General features: G+C 39.1%; 1 protein-coding gene across 4 annotated transcripts in view; it reads left to right on the forward strand.

Annotated features, from left to right (window-relative positions):
• The window catches only part of FGD5 (FYVE, RhoGEF and PH domain containing 5), a 153955-nt gene that overhangs the window by 107457 nt on the left and 24123 nt on the right, over positions 1-22375 (forward strand). For 3 of the 4 annotated variants that reach the window (XM_088134288.1, XM_088134286.1, XM_007429460.4), the window contains exons 8-12: positions 4865-4952; positions 8823-8873; positions 9976-10034; positions 14825-14896; positions 15177-15245. In XM_088134288.1, the coding sequence (XP_087990414.1) occupies positions 4865-4952; positions 8823-8873; positions 9976-10034; positions 14825-14896; positions 15177-15245 (339 nt within the window). The remainder of the gene's footprint in view (positions 1-4864; positions 4953-8822; positions 8874-9975; positions 10035-14824; positions 14897-15176; positions 15246-22375) is intronic. The other variant, XM_088134287.1, reaches the window with a different exon arrangement.

The following is a 22375-nucleotide window of genomic DNA, read 5'->3' on the forward strand; positions in this document are numbered from 1 at the left end:
AGGGTTGCCACGCTAATGTTGTTGTCTTAGCCTTATATGCTGCCCTTCAGTTCTGCTGCAGTTGGAGTTAATGGAATTTTTATTTTACCCATAAATTTGAACTCAGGAGTTTCATGTAATGTATGTGTGACAAAGAGATTGAGAGACTGAGAAAGAGAGATTTCTCATCTTCTCAGGCAGAATGGTATCCAAACATGAGTAAATGTAAAAGTAATTAAAGCAATTAAAGAAGAGAGAAGGAAGAAAATCAGTCCTGAAATTGATTCTAATCAAAAGTGAATATGATCCATTATGAGGGAGCAGTGTGTTTTCTGAACATGTCTCACGCGTAGTTTTCCCTTCCATTGTGATTTAAAAAATGGCCAAATTTGCTCCCCTTGTGAAATATGTAAAAATCAAGAATATAGTTGATTAAGATTGTACAGACAGCAGTTTTCATTCCATCAACCAGGACAGATATACCTGTAGAGACCTGTGCCTTTGGAAAGGTCCTGTAGCTTATCACCATTGAACTGACTATGAGGCTTCCTACCCTGAGGAAATTATAATGTAAAATTAGACATAGGAGAAGCAAGAGAAGAAGGGGAAGGAAGGGGAAACAGTTGGTTCAGCTTACTTTTAAGCATGAGAAATGATGAGCTATGCAAAAACTTCATAGAAATGATGTGATTTTATTTATTTTTATTTATTTAATTGATTTATTAATTAACTCCATTGCTGAAGCAATTCTAGGTGGTGTGCAAAGATAAAAGAACAATTGAAAAAGGCTTAACAAAGACAACAATAAGGAAATAAAAACCACACATATCAGGAAACGGCCAAACACATACATTAGTGGGACCACAAATCACCCTGTCCCAGGAGCAGTTGAAAAGCCAGGTCTTCATGGCTTTCCTGAAGGACAACCGGGTTGGGGCTATATGGACTTTAAGGGAGATATTCTGCTAAAAGGCAAAAGTCAACATAGAGAAGGCATGTCTCTGAGAAGGTGGCATTGTTTTGCCGATTACTGACCCGCCAGATTACTGAATGGGCAGAAATAGTTGGAGAGGTGATCTCAAGTGTACCTAGTCCCCAAACCATGAAAGGCTTTATGGGTGATAATCAACACTTTGAATTGCATCTGGAAGCCAACCAGTAAGCAATGAAGCTTGTGAATTAGAGGTGGGTAAAATGAGATATACCCATAACTAGTTAAGCTGGTGCATTCTGGGCCACCTGAAATTTCTGATCATCTTCATGAGCAGTCCCATGTAGATCATATTGCAGCAGTCCAAACAAGATGTGATCAAGGCATGAGTGACTGTGAGTAGGGCCTCTTGATCCAGAAACAGGCATAATTGGCACACTATATACAATATATCTATACAAAGGCTCTGATGGCCATAGCTGCACTTGCTCATAAAAGACCCCAGGAGGATTCCCAAATTATGCACAATTTGTGCCTAAAGTAGTACAACCCTATCAAGAACTAGAAGGTTCTTGTATTCTTAGATATTCAGTCGTGCTAGAGTTGACCCTGCACTTGTTTCTCCCCACCTAGATCCCATCGGCCTACAAGCACTGGAACAGGTTCTTGACAGTTTGGCCTGAGGTCATGTTGCACAACTGGGTATCATGAACATACTGATGATGCTGGCTCCTGTGCTGTCAGTTAATCTGTCTATTTATCTTTTTGTGTAGATGTTACGTAAGGGAGGGGAAGTGTTAAGGTCTGAGAAGCCCTGCAAAGCAAGAGCCTCAGGCTCAATCTCTCCTCCCCACCAATGCCAACTGGAACCAACTCCAGAGAAAGGAGGAGAACCACTGAAGCCCCACATTACTGATGATGATAATAATGATAATAGTAATGTTTGAAGTTATACTATCATTTTTCTCGCAGGAAATAGAAGATAATACTGAAATGGAATAAAAACAGAGAGTTTTCAAAACAAAGGTGCAACATCTGAAAGAGAAACCCTTCCCCTAGTGATCATTCCAACCAGGGACTTTCCTTTACCAATGTAGAGGAGGTAAAGGAACTACCAATGGGGGTAGTTCCACCATCTCCTAAAGAGGGTTCCACAGGACTCAGTACTCCATCTGTGCCTGTTTAACATCTCCATGAAACCACTGGAGGCTGTGGGGGTTTGGATGGGAAATAACAGGCTTTAACTCAAGCCTAACAAGACTGAGTGGCTTTGGATACTAGGGCCACCTGGTTCCAGGGACTTTCTATCTTCATTCTGGATGGGACTGCACTTCTCCAAACAAAATCAGTGCACAATCTGGGAGTTCTCCTGGACTCACGGCTCCTGTTCAAGGAAGAGGTAGTGGTGGCCAGGAGGCCCTTGGCACAGCTTCATGTTGTGCACCAATTGTGCCTGTTCCTGAACTGGGAGGCTGGGCTCAGAGTCACTCGTGCCTTGCTTACCTCCTGAATGTGCTTTATATGGGGCTGCCCTTGAAGAACACATGGAAACTCCAGCTGGTACAAAATGCAGCAGTGTGGGCAGTCATGTGCACTTCAGCATATGTTATCCTCTGCTCCACAAGCTGTGTTGGTTGCCAGTATGCTTCTGAGTTCAATTCAAGGTGCTGGTAGTAATCTACAAAGCTCTTCCTGGCATGGGGTAGGGTTATTTGAGGGACCACCTCTCCCTGAATATGTCTACCCATCCCATTAGGTCCAGCAAGAAAGGCATGTTCCGGGCCCTGTCTGTTAGGGAATGCCATCCAATGGGGCTCAGGAAGAGAGCCTCTTCTGTCATGGCACTCATTTTTTGGAATGTATCATTCTCCCAGAGATTAGATTGGCCCCAGCCTTGCTGGTTTTCGAAGGCAAAAAGGAGTAAAACTTGTTTTGAGTCCAGAACATCCAGATAATGTTTGGAAGCAGCTTAGACAGACACCTCCCTAATTCCCTGATCCATAAGAAGGGGAGGAGGTGCAACACAATCAGACTTGCAAGATTCTGTTATTATAACCAATCACAGTAAAAGTAGTTTTAGACTTCCTGTGGAGTTGATTTCTTGGTCTGGTCCACATAGTGGATCTGGCACAGAGTCATGAATCTGAGATGGGTGGCCATAGCAATTGAAATAATAAAATAAATAGTAAACTGAGTAATTTCAACATGTCCCTGTTGAACAGGGAAATGCTATTAAAAGATAGCAAATGCCACTCCAGAAACAGCAGTGCGTCATCCTTGTGCTCAAAGGAGCCATCTCTGGTATTGGAGGGGAAATTTGTTTTACCCCATCTTCCAGCACCTGGGATCCCATCATAGCCATGTGCCATTGGTAAGGAGCCCAAGTGCAGAGTTTCTAGCATGCCAGCATTAAGAGTTTGGAAGGCAATGGGGCATTGTGAAATAGAAATAGGAAGGTCCTGAGGATTTTTAATGCATTCTTTTCTATTCTTTAACCATCTAATTTCTCTACCACAGCTGCCTCCCAAACTTCCTGCCCCGGTGTTATAAATAAATACACAAAAAAACATGAAGGGCAGAAGAGAGGAGTACTAATAATTTATTTTTGCTAAGGGGAACAGGAGTTTCTTCTAGGTACAGGCATGATGAAAGCTGAAGACATACAACAGGGGCATTCGATGACTGGCTAGCTTGAAAAGATAGCCAGCAAGCACTGGCTGGCCAGAAAGGGCCAGCACTAACTGGTTGACAATTCTCTGTGAGCTCTGGACTTACAAATACCTTAATATGGCACTATGTGAAAATGTTCTTCATTGCTTGATGTCTAAATGGATATGCAAATAGTCAAAACTTCTAAGACCAGTCCTGGGTGAATTTTAAACTGGATTGAGAAGAGTTAGACAATGGAAAGTTTGATGTCTAGAAGAGCCCAGAGAAATCAGCTGGAAATACAACAATCCAAAGCTGGTGCTTGACGTCACTGCAATGTCCCTGACAGGGATAACTTATGCAACACCCCTCACCCCTGACTCTGCTCTGTGATAAACTGTTCTGAACTGTGTGAATCAAATGATGGTGACCCTCATTGTTTTTTCAGCTAAGTCCATGTGTATTTTTCCATGCTGCTATTTAAATTCAGAGCTTCTGTTTGGGAAGATGAAACAGTTTTCTTTTGCTAATGGGTCTTAAATTGCTGCCAAAAATGATATATTAAAAGGAAAAGAGCAGTCTGCTTCCTGCTCAGACTTTACCTCTATGATCCTTGCCTGCATTTATAAAGAAATTGAAACATCTAGGTTTTTTAAATACTATTTGTGATCTGGTCACAATAGACCACAGTAGAGTTGAGATCAGTGGGTCAGGCCTTCTCAGATGTGTTAAACAGTGATGAAGTCACATCCATTTCTCCAGTAGCCCTCTGATAAACTGTTGAGCACATGTCCAACTTCCACAATGCACTCAAAGGTCATGAGTTTAAGTTGAGGAATTCTTGCCTAGTAGACTTGAGTGCAACAGTAATGTCTAGTTCTGCTGAAAATTTCTTTTTATTTATGTATTTATATTAGCCCTGAGATGTCAATACCTATCCTCTTGTTTAGGGCAGGATCTGTTCAGCTAGCATCAGTGAATAAGTGGTAATTCAAAAATGCTGTGCGTTTAGACAAGATTCAGACTTCCACTTGGAGTATAATCTCTGGCTTGTCAATCACCCTTCAATCATAACATATATAAGACTTTTGACATTTAATTTCAGCATTATTAGCACACTATTGAAACTACATATACCACTGCCTGATTGTTAGAGAATGCTTAGATATGCTGTTACAAGCATGTGAAACTTTGTGAAAGTGACTATTATCTTCATGTAAAGCTAGGTCATGTTCAGATTATTTTCTGATTGTGAATGTTAGAGCTCTGACCTTTACACTTTTTCTTCCCTTCTTTTGAGGACAGCAGTTTCGTGATGGCAGTCCCTTGAATGTGAAACACCAGCTCTTGAAAGTGGTGCAGCGCATATTCCAGTACCATGTGCTACTCACAGGTCAGCAAGACATAAACCATTTCATCTTTTTAATAGAGGAGCCTTCATTTCCCAGTTTAGGCTGTGTCAACTGCAAATTCAGCCATTGCAAATTGCCCTCAACGCATACTTTTGAGATGACTCATTTTTCTCTTGAAAAATCAAGGAGGTAGAGAACAAGTAAGAGAAAGAGAGCTGGAAGAAAAGAGAAAGGGAACACAAAGTGAACATTAAAATAAATTCTATTTTATTGTTTAGGATTACAGCATTAAAGCTGATCTAAAATTGTGAAGACTGTCAGTTAACATCCCACTTGCAGCATTAGATAAGGCAGGATAAGAAAGAATAGAGAATGGGAATGGCATAGATCTTTAGTACATTTCAGTCTATTTTGAATGTAATAAAAGCAAAATAAAGAGATAAGGCACACTGCCTTACAGTAATTCATGGACTTACTATTTTCTGAGCTGAGTCAAATACTAAACTTGGTAAGTATTATGCGCTAAAACTATGTACAAATTATTCAGTAATGTATTATTCTCGATGGAATTGTATGTCATATATTCTAGTGAAAAGCCACCATTAGGGCCTATCCACCAATATCTCATTTTTGCTTCTGACGCCATGAGGTATCCAAAACAGTTGAAATGCTTCACTGGCAAAAACTGGCTGACTGAACTTAATGCAGAGTCATCCCTTCTTATGTATCCATTGATTTCATAAATATGTATTATGAACATTACCAGGAATAGTCCATCACAGGAGTAGAGAATAGATTTTAGGTTTATAAAACAATTACTATAACAACACTCACAAACCTGAAGAGACTAAAATTAAATGAATCGGAGCAAGAACCTCCTACTGTGAGAGTTTGGTGATTCATAGAATACTTGGCAGGTGGGATACTTAAACATTTCAGCCTTTCATTTATCATTTCCCATACCATCTTGGATTTTTCTGCATGAGAACAGTTCTTCTGAAAAATAACCATAGCTCAGTGGCACAGCACTTTGTCTGCATGCAGAAGACCCCAAGTTTCATTTTAACTGTTTTTCTGCACACACGCACAAAAAAACCCCCAAAAAACTCATCTGCCAACAGCACTAGGAAATATTTCTGTCTGGGAAATTGCAGGACAGCTTTCTATAGCTTCTAGATAAAGAAAAGCAAATGGTTCTTTGCCGAGCTTTACAATTTGGGGAGTGCAAGGAGACATAACTCAAGAGGAAAAGGGGAAAGGGGAAGGGGAAAGCAGAAAACCTAAGTGCCAGTGTTTAAAGTCCTACAGTTCTTACAGTGACAAATTGCTGGGGCAATGGGAAGCCCCCTTCAATTGAATAGCTACCAGATGATAGCTGAGGAAGGGCGGGGGTCCTGAAAAAAAGTGATTTTTTAGCAGGCCCTATGGCAGCCATACTTGTCTGCCCTTGCTGACCCTGAAGAATACCATACCCTCCAATCATATTTGGCTATGGAAACTTTAAGCAATCCTGTTCACTACTTTCCATCTTAGGAAATGACACTCCTTTTGTTCATCTCTAGCAGGTTTCTTCATGTTAAGAGAGGATGTCTTTAGTTTGAACCAAATCATTTATGTTCCTAGGCATAATGTGAAGAAAACATATGAAAAGAACCTGGTTTATTTAGTGAAACACAGATCAAAATGTTACCTCTTCATATCTATGGAACTTGCAACTGCAATTTGTGCCTCATATCTTAGGTAGCACTGAAGGAAGACTAGTAAATGCATACATTTTGCAATTTTTAAAAAATGGATGCTGGGGAACAATAGTAGGAGTAACTGTTACTCTTATGTGTTGTTTGTGGGCTTCCTAGGTATAAATGTTATTAGAAATAAGATATCAGATCTGATAGCATTTGGATCTGATTGGATGAGATCTTTCTGTTCTGTTTGGGCTTTTCTCTCTCTTTCTGGGGGGAAGGGGTTGACAGAGGACTTCAAAAAACCCTATATCACATAGGGTCTGCCTTCAGCAGCTGTCCATCAGCAGAAGTTTGTGAGACATGAAGGAGAATAGATTGGCATAACCTTCATCCATGAGTTACTTCAGTCTAAGCACAAAAGATGATTCCCCCTGCTTTGAAGGAAAATACCCATTGATTTAGGTTCTGTCTGCACTGAGTTTGAATAGTTGATCCCAGTGCAATTTTATCTGTCTCTGATGACTCTGAAATACACTTTCACTCATGTGGGGGAAAAGTGTCAATAGTAAGAAATAGAAGTGTATATAGCCTTTAGTGTTCAAATAACTAGCCCGCTACTGTTGCAGAATATAGTGGTCCCTGTAAATACATAGACTGATGTCTTTAAGTTGGAAGTTATTTGGACTTGCTCATTTCAGACAAGCTTAAATTACATCTGAATTTCTACCTTATTTTCTCATTTTAACTCTTTTTTTCCTCTAATAGAGAGACAACAGATATCCCTTTTTCTCATTAAAAGGCTGTTTCATCTCATGCCAGGATTGTATCACTCCCCATGTTGCTGCTTTCATTTATATTACTAAATTAGTATAATAAAATCTACTGCAGCATAGCCAAAGCACTACAGCTGCAGGATTTCTAACTTCCCATGCACATTTGGGAGAAATTATTGTAAACCACAATGATTCATCAGCTGGGGTAAGCAATGCCTCAAGTCACCAGAGACATCTTTGTGTATAACTTACACAGATATTGCAAATTGGTTATTGCAGCAGCTCTTCCCTGAGTGACTTAGTAACTAGTCCAAAGAGCTCCACAAGGAACAGAGTTCCTCATCTTTTTATATAGACTATATAAGTTCCGGTTCATATCAGTTACTTCATGGTATCTGTATGTAGTTTCAAGTACACCAGCACTAAGTGTATGCTCTTCCCAGTTAAACATAATGCTGCAGAGAATTAGTTTATGTTTACCTATATATGTTTAGTCATAATTGTAAGGGCTGACCCTGGCAAGGAGAGAACTTGATGTAAACATAGTGCAGTCACCTCCCCAGGCCATCCAGAGACTGACCAAGTATCCATTAACTCAGAAGGGCAGGATGAAGAAGCCTAGAATTTAAAGAGTGGAGCAGAGATGTATAATATCCGTGATTTCTTTGCATTGCAGTGAACATGCAACCATTGTGTTTAAGGCTTCATTCTTGTTTGCCCTAAAATGTCTAATCTGGCATGTCCAAGAGTCATGTCCAAGAGTTTCCTGCCAACTCAGTCCAAGTGCTGAATAAGGACTTAAATGTCTGGAGAGCTCTGATTTATTGCCAAGTCCTGGTGTGAAGCCTGACAATAATAGTCTCAACTTTGAGTTTGGCTGAACAGCAATATAATTAAAGCTGAAAACAGTGTGAAAAAGCATTCCAGTGTCTCAGGCTCTGTGGAAATCTACCATTAAACGTTGCAACACTTTTTAAAATCGAACAATGAAGCACAATGCAGGAAAGCTATGTGGAACTGTGTTCTTATTGCTGCTATAAAATTGTCCATCCCTTCAGGTCAGCTGTGTATGCTTTGGGCTGGTTTCTGAGACAAATTTGGCAAACCCATTATGGAGCAGTTAGTGAGAAATCTGTGGGTCATGCCAAGCAGAACAATGATAACGAAAGAGTTATTGGAAGGAAAAAAATGGTCCAGAGCAGGTATATATTCCCTCCTTTATTGGGGGACAGGTTACAAAATGGGAAGGGAGAGGAGCTGAGGTTTCTGTTTTTCTGGAGGTGCACCCCATTCCATGGAGAAGGTCTGCAGCTTCCCATGCCCCAGAGCCATGGATACTGAGACTGTGACCTTAACTCTGCTATTTAGATGATTATAGGTAAGACTGATTAGCAGATCAAAAATGATTTGTTTGAGACTTCCTACACATTTTTAATCTTATTTTTCCCCACAGATTACTTGAATAACCTCTGCCCTGATTCTGCTGAATATGAAGATACACAAGGTAATTTAAAATAAAATATTAAAAAAATATTTATTTTGCATAATACTGTAAATAGTCTCAATTTCAACTTATTCAGGAAAGTGCCTGTGAACAAACAACCTCATTCTACACAGGCTGGGAATGATAAAACAGATTACCTCTACATTTCATATTGCTTCGGATTGAAGCCATCCACTCATCAGAAATCTATGGTTTTCTGATTTTGAAGTTTTAATGAAATCAATATTCATTAGATTAGATACACTCTTCATTCTAGATTGACAGTCTAGAATAAACAGTATATCTAATGGTTCTTTAATGAAAATTTTGCTAAGTCGTTCTTTTCTGATAACTTCATTCTAAATGTCCTTATTGAAATTTTAGGTTTTCCTTCATGGTGAAGAAGCTAGGAGACTAAATTTCTTGTACATGGACTTTCTCTGAGAAGTTCCATATACTCTAGTATCCCACTTAAACGGCTCTTAATATGTATTCTGACCCTTGATTCAAACTAAACTATCAACTATATTGACAAAAAAGAGAAACTTAACCCCAGTTAGGCTTTCAGACATGTGTAGCAGAAAACATAATCTGAGACTTAAAAGAGAAACTCTTGTTTTATGACTCATGAGATTATAGAAGCAGAATGGGACTTCTGTTTTATATTATTATATTATTTCTATTATATGGAAGGGGAAGAGCTAATTTAGAAATTTCTAATACCTTAATTACAGGTAGTTTATATTTGCAATAATATGCTACATGGAATGAATGTGGAAAGTCCATCCTGTTGTCTCTAATGTTAGCCCTTTGTAGTAGTTATTCTTGTTTTTATTTTGTAACAGTGGAGGCAGAATAAATTACTTTAGGTTGTAGACTGAGGTGATACATGATAAAAAAAAAAAATGAACTCATAAGTTTAAACTGTGATGGTTTCTATATAATATAAACAATATAAAGTATTTATCCTGAAAAATCTTTGTTCTCCTGGGGAAAGTACATTATTCTGAAAGTATGTTGAATGCCTTTTATATAGAAAAATGCAGGAAAAATTAAATAATAATAATACAGAATTTTATTTTATAAGCTTCACAAATTTCTATTTTGTTCCATTGTATTGCAGCGGCCTTGCTCATCATATCAGAACTTGCAGATCGAGCCAATGATAGCATACAACAAGGGGTGAGTGCTAAGTCCTAATTTCAGAAATTATAAATCAACAGTACCTTGATTATTTATTCTGTCAAAAATGACATATCACATAGGATTCTTAAAATATTGGCATATTCAACCAAGAAAGATATGTGCATTTTGATGCTGTAACTTTGTATATATACATTTAATTCATGTTACATTCCCACATTAAAGTATATATCTCCAGCAAGGCCTGTCCACAGAAAGGAAAATGATTGGCTATTGCTTTTCTAGAACACAGTAATGGGAGGGCACAACATCAGGGGAATTGTCCAATAGGAGGATGTGGTAACCCCCAATACTGGAATGAGCAACTGCTCCTCTGGAATGAGATTCCCTCTGAGATCTGGGTGGCTCTCACTCTGATGGTATTTCAGAGAGACTTGAAGAACTGGCTGTTCGCCCAGGACTTTGGCAACAGTGAGTGAAAAAGCCCTTTTCTGGGTTGTTTGGGTCCATTTTTTGTAGTTGCCTGGTTTTTGCTACCTTTTGTTCCTTGTTTTTACTGATGCATTTTATTAGGGGGGATTTATAATTTTTTTTTTTTTTTTTGCTTGTGACCTGCCCAGAGTCACTGGGAATCAGGCCATGTTCAAATTTAATACACAGAAGTAGTAGTAGTAGTAGAAGAAGAAGAAGACACCTTGCAAGCTGTTGGCAAATTGCGTCAATCCAGACAGGATTTTCTTAAGCTTGTTTAGAGTCAGGTTGGCATGAGCACAAGATAGGAGCAGCTTAAGGTTGCAATGTAGATGTGCCATGGGTATGTGTGTACTCTCACACACTTATTTATTTATTGCATTTATACCCTGCCACAATTCCTCAATTCTCAGTGCATTTACAGAATAAGTAAACCATTATGGTTCACTACAAATAATAAAACTGTAACAATCTAAAAAATGAAAATTCCAAAACTAGACATCACTTCTCAAATGCTCTCTGGAAAACCTTCCTTGTCAGCTGCTTCTGGAAGGCTACCAAGGTCGAGATAACCTGAGCTGTATTAGGAGACTATTCCAGATGGCTGGTGCTGCCTCAGCCCCCTGTCTCTCCATAAAATGGGGATCCACCTGCTGCTTTTCCCAGCAAGATCAAATTGATCAGGGTGATTCTAGTGGGTGAACGCAGTCCTGACATCATGGAGAGCTCTGTAGGTTAAAACCAAACCTTTAAATTGCACCCAGAAGCTTGTAGGAAGCAGGGGTATAATGTGTTCCCACCAGCAAACTCTTGACAAGCACTCAGACTGCTGCCTTTTGGATCAACTGAAGCTTCCAAGTGATCTTGATGGCACGTAATCATCATAATCAATCAACCATTGTAGCCCTCAGATCCTCCCCCCTTGTTGAATGAGCCCCTTCATTCCCAAAAGATTCCCAATCTTGGCTGCTCTAGAGCAAGGGTTCTTCTAAATAAAGATTGCTGTACCATCACCCTTCCTGGGTCCTGGAATACATGGGATTCTGCTTGTACAAGCAGAGGAAGTGGGAGATGGGTGTTGGCTATCCTACTACAATTTAAGAATAAAAGGAGCCCTTCTCTCTCTCTCTCTCTCTCTCTCTCTCTCTCTCTCTCTCTCTCTCTCTCTCTCATATTCTCTCTCTCTCTCTCTCTCTCTCTCCTTTCCACAAACGACCCATTAAGGAAGACAGAGGGAATCGTTGCATAGTGCCTTTTGATTAGCAAAGCTAGCAGGAGCCTTCTGAACGTGCACATAGACTTACAGCCCCTACAAACCATCTGGGTGATTAAAACATTCCAAAGGAATCACAAACAACAGAGACTTGAGGATTGAGGCATTACAAGAGTGAACGGAAGCTGTGAATATAATGGCTGTAATTCATTAAAATCTCATCCTTTTTTTATCCATGTGCCATCCAATCCTATCTCTTTAATAGCAACAGAGGTCTCATTAGTTTCATTTTAGATAGCGGACTGCAGGAGATTTCACAGCTCGTCTGTGCTCATTGATTGCGTCCAACCTTTTCAACACTGGTCGACAGTTAATAGTGTGAGAGTCTGGTAAATGAGCACCCTGATCTCTGAAAAGGAGGCCAAATTTCACGGTGTATTTAATACTTTACCGTTACCTGTTAAGACCACAGCTGCACACCTGTTACTAAAGGATGAAAAATACAGCCGATCCTATTAGTGATACAGGTAGCACTTTGCCCATCTTGGCTTGGCTTGAAAGTTAAGTAGGATCAGACGTGGGTGGGGGACCAACAGAGAATCCTAAGGTGGAATGTAGATTGGGAAGTTTAAAAAAAAAACCTCACAAAAATATTCTGAGATAATCAGAAGTCAAGTTCAATTCAAGGTGGAGTGCTTTTGCGTCAGCAGATGGCAATACCTGAAAAGCTTTGGAAACTAAGCAGAGTCAGACCCTGGTTAATACTGGGCAACTCCCAGGACTGTAGGCGACACTGAGAAGTTTTTTAAAAATCCAGAGGGAAGCAGTTGCATGCTGTAGCCAAGAAAACTACATGGATATGAATCACCAGAAGTCCAACTCAGCTTGAAGTTATTTCTGTTCCAAGCATCCAAAAGCATCCAACTGTACGAAAAATGAAGTGGCTGTAGAAGTTACATATAAAATTCCCCACTTAAAATTCAATTTATAATCTCAGGGGAGTCTCATTGAGCATCTTGACTTTGTGCACAGTCCCAAAAATCATAGGACCAAAGCAAACAAAAGACATCCATGGAATTCACATTTGCATGAATGGCATTGTTAAAGAAAATAAGGGTAATCCAATCTGGATCAGGATCCCAGTGAGGATAAGAGACTTTAAGCCTTTGGGCCTGCATATATTCTAACCCAGATCAACCCTCTTTTGCCTGCAGTTTACTTATTAAAAATGCTAATTTCCTGAATGGCACCTCATCTAGTTTGGTCCACAGGTGCTCCAGTCTCTAACCTATCTGAAATCTCAGCCTGAGAAAGAAGAAACACAGCTTGGTATCCCCATTTTGCACAGCCCTGTTTTCCCCATCATTAGGGTTACCATATCTGTGCTGCAAAGATTCAGACAGCCACTAGGTGGCAGCAGAGCGATGCATAAAACCCTGACTCTTTGCTGCTCTCTAATGGTTGCCAGGAGTTTTGCAGCCCAAATATGACCACCTAACCCTTTTGCCACAGGGCTTCTAGGAACAATGAGATTTCTACAGGTAAGTTCATATGCAGTTGTTTGGGGGAGGGAAAAGGATCTGTAGCCCTATTTCCTCTCTGCTCCCCTTTGAGCCAGTGTTGGACTAGTTCAGGATGGGGGTGCTGAGGAAGGATGTAACAGAGTTTCACCACAAATTCCTCTGACAGCAGATTTTCCTCCCCTCAAAAACCAATCTGTGGAAGGGTGGCAAGCCGTGTGTTTCTGTGTGTTTGCCCTTTAAAAAGCCAGTGTTCACCAGTCTCATGGCAAAGGGACTGCTTCTTCCTTCTTCGACATCTCCTGGAACATCTGTGGGATATTGTGTGGTCAAATGGTGATTCCAGGAAGCACTGGAGAAAGAAAGACACTTCTCTGTAGGAGCCTAACTCATACCTTTTGTGGCAAGTGCACACAGAGCTGTTTCCAGGATAAGCAAAGCTGCAGAACACTGTTTCTCAGCCTCAGCAACTTTCAGGTGTGTGGACTTCAACTCCCAGAATTCCCCAGCCAGCCATGCTGGCTGGGGAATTCTGGGAATTGAAGTCCACACATCTGGAAGTTGCTGAGCTTGAGAAACACTGCTGTAGAAGAACCCTCAGCCACCCTGAACATTTTTAAAAGATTATTACAATTGCCATTCATCCTGGCAAATTTTTCTATGGGTTTTTTTCACTACCAGATCAAAAAAACAAACAAACAAACAACCCTAAAAACAAGTGGATTTAAAGGCCATGTTCCTGATTATACAAAAGTATATGTTACTGACTCAATTACATTGCTCTTTTGAAAGCTAAACAATGTAGCTATGCTCAGAAAATGCCTGGTATTCTAGTGATGATCAGTAGTGCTAGATATTCGCATAAACGCGGGAGTTTAGATGTGTTAATCTGACCCAACAAAAAACAAGCATCTTACACTGCTCTTGTGGGCACATCAATAGCCCAGTGGCAAAAAGCAGCAATACAAACCTCTTCATAGTGTGGAGGGAAGGAAGCTTCTGCTAGAGGCACATCAAGCTGCTTTAGAGGTACATGAGCAAGGAGTGGTGAAAAAGTTGACAACTCTGTTGTGGAAGATTGGAGATCACCAAGAGAATGTATGCCCGAATTCCTGTCAATGAGTGTGAAAGTTCTGAGTGGTGGAGAAATTGTATTAGTTATCCTAGCATTGTGGTTCTGAATTCTCACAAGTAGCTATGATTTAGATTTTATGTTAGAATCCTCTTGCTTCTCGTCTCACTTGTATAACTATAATTTCAGTGCAGAAATCTTTGCACATAGCAAATTGGTTCATTAGACAATGTACGTGATAGTAAAGAGAGGTTTAACAACTGAGGGTGTCTTTCTACTGCTTCTGAATCCCAAATAAAAGTTCAGCTGTTTGCCCTCTGTAGATGCAGTTGCTAAAGCACAGTGCATATGTGCAAAGACAGCAATGCTGTCATAGCTTATTCTTACACTAACCTATTTCTCTAGAATTTTCTTTCTTTATTAATCACATTATATGGAGACTCATGATGGCATATTTCAACTGCTTACCTTCACCCAAACATAAGCATATCATGTGTATTAAAGGTAGTAAATTTCCATTAAATCATATTTTCTGCTTCTTTTTTGTCTGCAGGAAAATTTGCAGAAACTGGTACACATAGAGCACAGTGTCAAGGGACAGAGCAGCCTCCTACAACCAGGAAGAGTAAGCTCTGTTTTTGATTAAGAGTCTTATATAAAGATTCAATCCAGTAGATGTTGAGCTCAGTAGAACTGTTCTCCTTGTTAATTTGCCAATATTCACTACCATATGACACAGCAGACTTTAGGGTTATGGTTAAGCCATTTCTCTTTCATTTAAAAGGCAATTAAATGAGTGCATAGATGGGCAAGGACTAGATTTACATCTGGAATATTCTGATTCACCTGTTGAACTACTGAATGTAAACAAGATGATGTATCAATGCCTCTATTTTTTTCCTCAGATATTTCTGAAAGAAGGGACATTAATGAAAGTCTCTGGGAAAAATAGGCATCCTCGACATTTATTCTTGGTAAGATTTTATTTTTAATCTCTATTATTCTGCAGTCAGATGTAGATGAAAAGATCTTTGCAAATAAAGGTGGCAATCAGAAACATACTTACTAGGGAATAGGTTACACTGAACACAGTGGGACTTACCTATAAATAAACAGAATCTCATTTTGATGTTGCAGTAATATGTATACTAGCTTGGAAATTATTCCCCAGAACTTTAATAAATATTTATTTATTTAATAAATTTAAAGGCTGGCCATCTCATATACATGACTGGGCAGCTAACAATTAAAACAGAGTAAAAAAACAATAAAAACATCCAGAATTAAAAAAACAACAACATAAAAATAGCAGCCAAGAACACTCATAAACACTCAAACTAACCATGAAACAGGCTCGCCCATGCTATCAGGGCCCCAGGCTTGATAGCAAAGCCAGGTTTTTAAATAGTGCCTTGCGAAAGGCCAGCAGGGTAATGGCTAGTCTAGTTTCTGGGAGGGGGATATTCCAGAGGGGTGATATTTCTGTGCCATAGCAGAAAAGGCTCTCCTCCTGGGTCCCAACATATGACACTCTCTCACAGGCGGGACCTGGAGCATGCCTATCCTGCCAGATCTAACAGGATGGGTAGATACAATTGGGAAGAGACTGTCCCATAAGTAATTAGGTCCCAAGCCATGAAGGGCTTTAAAGTTCACCACCAGTTCCTTGAATTGCACCCAGAAGCATACTGGTAGCCAATGCAGCTCACAAAGCAGAGCGACTGGCACCCATAACTACCCGTGCTGCCACATTTTGCACCAGCTGAACCTCCAAATACTCTTCAAGGGCAGCCCCATGTAGAGTGCATTGCAGTAATCCATTCAGGAGATGACTAAGGCATGAGCGACTGTGAGGAGGGCCTCTCAGTCCAGGAATAGGCACAGATGGCACCCAACATGAACCTATGCAAAGACCTCCCCACTGCTGCCACCTGCTCATTGAGCAGAAGCTGCAAGTTCAGGAGGATCCCCAGATTGCACATAGGATCTGCCTGGGAGTGCAACTCCATCCAGAACAAGAGATAGAAGGTCCCCAGAACCAGGAAGTCCTAAAACCCAAAGCCTTACTAGGTCTTTCTAGGATCAGGATGTATCCCTATGAATTGTCCCATTTCTGTATTTTCCGTATGATAAAACAATAGGAATCACCATTTGGGACTCAGGAGTGATTCAGCACAATTTCGTGTGTGCGTGTATGTGTGATTTTCAGTTCAGGGAATTATAGCTTCATAGAGATGGGGAAGGGGCCATTTAGGCCATCACATCCAAACTCCTGCTTAGTGTAGAATTCAAATTAAAGCTGGGCATCTCCCACAGATGGCTGTCCAGGCTCTGCTTGAATGCATTCAGTAAAGGAGAGTTTATCATCTCTTTTTGTAATTGTAATTGGTTGAAACTGTGTCAAACTGCTCTTACTGTTAGGAAGTTCTTCTGAACATCGAACCAGAATCTGCCTTTATGTTACTAAATGCATTGGTACATTGCACTCTGGGTGGGCTTTCCATGTGACACCCCTTCATATATCTGAAGAGTACTGTTCCCCATCAACAAATTTTCTTCTCAAGGCTAAACAGATCCAGTTCACCTAGATCTGTTTTTTCCCCATAAGACTTAGTGCTCAGTCTACTGAGCATTAAGAGCGTGCTTCTTGCTCTTGTCTGCACCAATTTCCATTTCTCTTATTTTTTTTTAAGCTGTGATGCTCAGATCTTGACATAGTACTTGAAGTAGTATGTGACCAGAGTACAGTTGAACTATTACTTCTTGTGTTTGGGAAACTATATTTCTAGTTTGCAGCCTAAAACTGCATTAGGATGGCACCAACCCTGTTGGCCTTGAAGATCTGGTTATGTGCCTGGGCCGGGGTCCCAAGGGTGTTAAGGGCCCTGTTTCCTGGTTATGTTAATATCTATGGATTATAAATTTCTTGGCTGCTGTATATATTTAATTTTCTTTTGTATTGTGTTTCTATTTTGGTTTTAATTGTTTTTATGATTGTTCGCCACCCAGAGTCACTTGTTTGACATGGGTGGCCATATAAATTGAATAAATAAATAAATCTACCTTTTTAACAGTCATGTCACATTGCTGACTCATATTCAACTGGTGATCAATTACAATTTCCTTTGTGTTCTTTTGTATTACAAATCAGGTATCCCCCATGCTACATCTAAGCTCTTGATATCCTTGTCCAAAATGGGGAAAAAATATAATTGTGTTTACAGGTAGTCCTCACTTAACAATAGTAATTGGGACTAGAATTTCATTAAGCAATGTGGTTGTAAAGCATGGTTTTCAAACCAGCTGCATATCTACTCAATAGATATGTCATCCAGCTCATACTTAATTAGCTTGTCAGCTAGAATGTCAAGATATATTATGTCCACATCATTCCCACAGTCTAACTTCTAAGGAAGTTACCCAATGGAAAATTGAGATAAGATTAGTTCTTAACAAATGCATGCTGATTTCTAAAAATCATTACATTGTTTTTAATGCATTTGCAGTTCAAATATTTTAATATCTGCTCTAGAATCTTCCCAGGAATTCAACTAAATTTGAATTCAACTAAATTCTCAATCCAAATTTATTTTTTCTGTGTGCTTAGATCCTGAGCATGTCAAGTTACATTAATGGCAGGAGGTCTCAAAGCATTCCTTTTTTCAGTTAGCAAATGGCTGCAGATCCCAACTGCCATGGGATTAAATGGCAAATTTACTAGTACCAGAATTTTCCGTCTTGGATGCTCTCTTTCCCTTTCCTGAAGCATTGAAATAGGACCGGGAGATATAACAAATTTTCAGTTTCAATTATGTTTTCCTAGTTTGTTCTTGTCATTCAAGCTGCAAAGACAAAATCATTGCTATAAGCTGTGTGCATTAAAATAAGAGGAAAACCATTTCTGAATGAAACATGAATTTAGATTGTGCTGCAAGTTCTGTGACTCAGAATTAGGTTGGCTGTTCACTGCAGGGGGGAAAAAATAATTATCCCTTGGCAGTTGGAGATATTGCAAAAGCTAGTTCCTGCAGGATTTAATGGTATATGAATATAACCAGTGACAGTCTTTCCTGCTTTTCGCCTCTTCTGTCAGAAATGAATAATACAGTCAGACGTCTGTATTGCCATGGAATAAAATTTGGAGTAACATTGAAAGCTAACAATTTAGATCAACAAAAATAAAACAGCCTGTGCAGTCCCATGCTTAGGACTATCTTTATAAGTTTCAGGTAACAAGTCTAAAACTCCTGAAAAACCGGTGGGATATATTGTTCAGAATAGTTTGTTGACCCAAAAGTCATTTGTAAAAGTGCCATGGTAGGACTATTTTAATGAGGATATTAGTTTCTATTCTATCTAGTAATTAAAGTAATTTGCATAAAATGTAAGTGCTCATGTTGCACAGCTACAGAATAAATAGCAATACCATTTGGTATGGAACTAAAACAGAACAAATAAATGTGTTTACCTGGAAAGAACAGCTACTGTTGAGTTCAGTAGGAAGCAAGATAAAAATCAACGTTGGAAAGTTACATTTTTAAAAATTATGATAGACCTCTGTATAGCATATATTACAGAATGTATTCTGGAAAAAAAAATTAATAGGCATGTTTATATAGAAATGGTATGTGTTGGGATAATCACATTTTGTCTAAAATAGGTTAAGTGTGAAATCTTTAGTAATAGATAACAGTTGATAGCAACTGCAGATTTTCTGCACGTTGCTTTTTTAAAAAAATATTGTTTAGAATTTAGATGGAACAAAATAGAATCTGCATTCACATAATATGTTGACGTTGATCAGATTTCAAAGAAAAACATTCATCTTTAGACAAAACTCCCCAGACTAACTTCTAACATTTTTGTTTAGAAAGGATATTAGTTGTTGATAGGAAAGATGTATGCCTGATATTATGTATACAGTATATAGGGCACTGCTGATCAGCATTTACAGTATTGATCTAGATGAATACACAGTCTAACTACATATGAAGCAACTTAACTGGGTTTTAAGCATTCTACAAAATAAGCTATTTATTTTGAAGAAAGTTGAATATTGACTTTCAGCATAATCAATTAAAATGACAGCCAAGCTTTTCCAGCTGCAAAAATTCAACAAAAGTAAGGCATACACAAACACCAGATAAAGCCAGATTACTAGCAAAGACATCTTGGTCAATTTGTTAGTAATGTACAGAAATCTGTTTAATGCTCTTGAAATAACATGGGAATTATATACAAAGGCCAGCATAATCTCAGCCATACAAATATTTTGTGTAGATACTCAAAGCTGACATGAAACTTTAGCAACACCATCCTTCTCCTGGCTAGCTGAACAGCATTAATTTGAATTTCCTGGTGGCTAGTCATGAGCAGTGGTAGGACTTGAGACATTAGGTACATTTCCCTGAATGTGAAGACAAAACAGATGGGAAATCACTCTAACAGGCAATTAACAAACACAACCACCATTAATGTTTAATAAAATAAAAGGATAATCATGGCTGCCATAGCAACAGTGCAGTAGGGTAGCTCCCATAGTCATCACTACCACAGGATATCTTGTGCTTTGCAGAACTTCTTAATATATTTTTTTTTCTTTGAAAAAAAGCAGAATATATAGCCAAGGCATAATGCAGAACATGCTGGGGAAAGCCTGACAATCCTTCATGCAAACTAATTTTATGGGATGGCAGGGTGCCGTTCATTAGCTACCTCTTCTGTGACCTGAATTGACCCCATACTAGGTGGCTACATTAACAGGCAAAGAAAAGGGCATAGCCTTCCCTGTAATTAAGTAAACACTGCATATTCAAAGGAGGCTACAGTCTAATTTTTGTCTCTATTTTCTGCAGTGGAATCGTCTCATTTTAAAGGCTAAATTAATAGCTGCATAAATCAAGGTATTTTTGTGGCTTAGTAACAAAATTAACTTCTCTTGATATTCTTCCTGTGACACCTCCTAGAAAGCTACATTTAATCTTTTTTTTTTTTTAATAACAACAAGGGAAATTCATTTTGGTGATCTATTCTTTAATAGCTAAGTGGGTTCTTTTCCTTCCTTGACCTTGCCAATTCCCAATTTCCAAGAAACCGTCCTGGATTTATCTTTGTAGATGTGTTCAATCCTTGCAGTACTGGAATTTATATGAGATCACAGTGCAGGGTCAGATACGGTGATTATTAGATTAATATTGGTAGGATGGGTAATTTACAAAGCAATAAATAAATGTTACACACGCTTTCTTGAGAAGCCGTTGGTTACTTTTTTATGTAGAAAATCTGTATTTGCTGACCCTGGAAAACTAATCTTCTGGGACAATATTAAATTTCTTCTGAGATAGTAATAAATGAAGAATAGTACGTAGGGGACAAAGGAAATGAATGATGCAAATAAAGGCTAAAATTCAGAGTACTTTTAGTTGTACTTTCAGAGGCAGAGTTCATATATACCTGGCAAGTATAAGATAAAGTTCCATGTAGCTCGTATGTTTTATGGTAAGAAAAGCCCTCTGCTGGTCAAACAGCTACTAACAATCGCAGTAGACTATTCATCAAACATCACTTTCTTTTCATTTCTCCCTCCATATTCTCCAAATCTGTAATGGAAGGTTCTTCAACCTTCTAGAAAATATACAGTAGATGCATTTGTTACAACTTTTGCTTTTCAGCAGAAGATGATGACACTGTAAACTAGATTTATAAAAGAATTAATTAGGCCAACTTTTCACAGACATTAATGGAAGGATTTTTGGATTATACTTCTTTCTAATTGACACACATATATGTTCATACATACATGTACATATAAATTTGCCATTCTGGGATAGAATATGACATTCATAGAAATGGTGGGAACGTCTCTACCAAATTTTGAATGGATAAGGATGTCAACTGCTAAATAGATTTACTCTGGACTTGCACATCCATTAATTCTGGATTTATGGGCATGTTTATATGTGAATTTGTGCAATGTAGCAACAAGCTCTAGACAGGCTGGCAAACTATTTTTGGGGGTAGAAGTCTTACACTGGCATTGTGCAGATAGAGGCTACTGGTGCTGGAGTCAGGCTAGCATGTCAACACTAGGCAGAGAAAGGCTAGACGGTAATACTAGTGAGGCAGGCATCTTGGTGTGGGGGGGCTCAGAACTGATCTGCTAAATCTGGGCCATGTTCTGTTTTAGTCATAGTTAAACTACTATACTCCAAAAATGGAGAGTGGAACAAAAATTAAAAATTAAAAATGACGAAACTGAATTGAAGCAAAAAGGGACAGAAAAGTTAGTAGCAATGGAGTATAAGTTACCAGTGGTTGCTATTCACTTAGAGATGTTCTGGAGGGGAAAATCAAGCCATGGGTGGTTTATATTTAGGAACACCAAGTGATAACATGATAATGAAAAGATGTTATTTGTGCACAAGTTAGATATAAATTGGGTGCTATGCTAATGTATATTGTATAGAAAAAGGAGTAATAGATTTACATGTCACGGTCTAATAACACCTTGTCCCCAAGATATGATTGGGCAAATTCTGAATCAAAGTCAGATCTGTTAATCACTGCATTGAGTACTAACCCTTGCCTTGCCTTGCCCTGTCCACAGAAGAATGTTAGTACAATGTAATATCCCTGGATCCACCCAATCACAAATGCCCCTTTTTTGGACAAAGCACTTGAGATGATGGTGCTTCTGTAGATGAAGTTGTTCTTAGAGGACACTGATTATCACAACCCTTTTCAATCTGTATTCAGGGCTGGTTTTGTGACAGAATCAGCCATGGTCACTCCGGAAGATGATCTGCAGGCAAGAGTCAGAGGGAGTGGGATTGTTGATCCTATTGAGCCCTCAACAGTTTTTGATACCGTTAACTATGGCACTTTCCTGGATCATATGTTACAGTGGAGTGAGAGTAGTATTGCGTGATTGTGTCTCTCCTAGGCTGAGGAATGCCACAAGATGCTATTCTGCCTCCAGTCCTATTTAATGTCTATATAAGTGTTTCTCAATCTCAGCACATTTAAGATGTGTGGACTTCAACTCCCAGAATTCCCCAGCCAGCAAGTTGGCTGGGAAATTCTGGAAGTTGAAGTCCACACATCT

The sequence above is a fragment of the Python bivittatus genome, unplaced genomic scaffold (genome assembly GCF_059951505.1).
Source record: "Python bivittatus isolate LINGU-HERP-01145 unplaced genomic scaffold, Pbiv_v1 ctg000080_np1212, whole genome shotgun sequence".
Classification (NCBI taxonomy): domain Eukaryota; kingdom Metazoa; phylum Chordata; class Lepidosauria; order Squamata; family Pythonidae; genus Python; species Python bivittatus.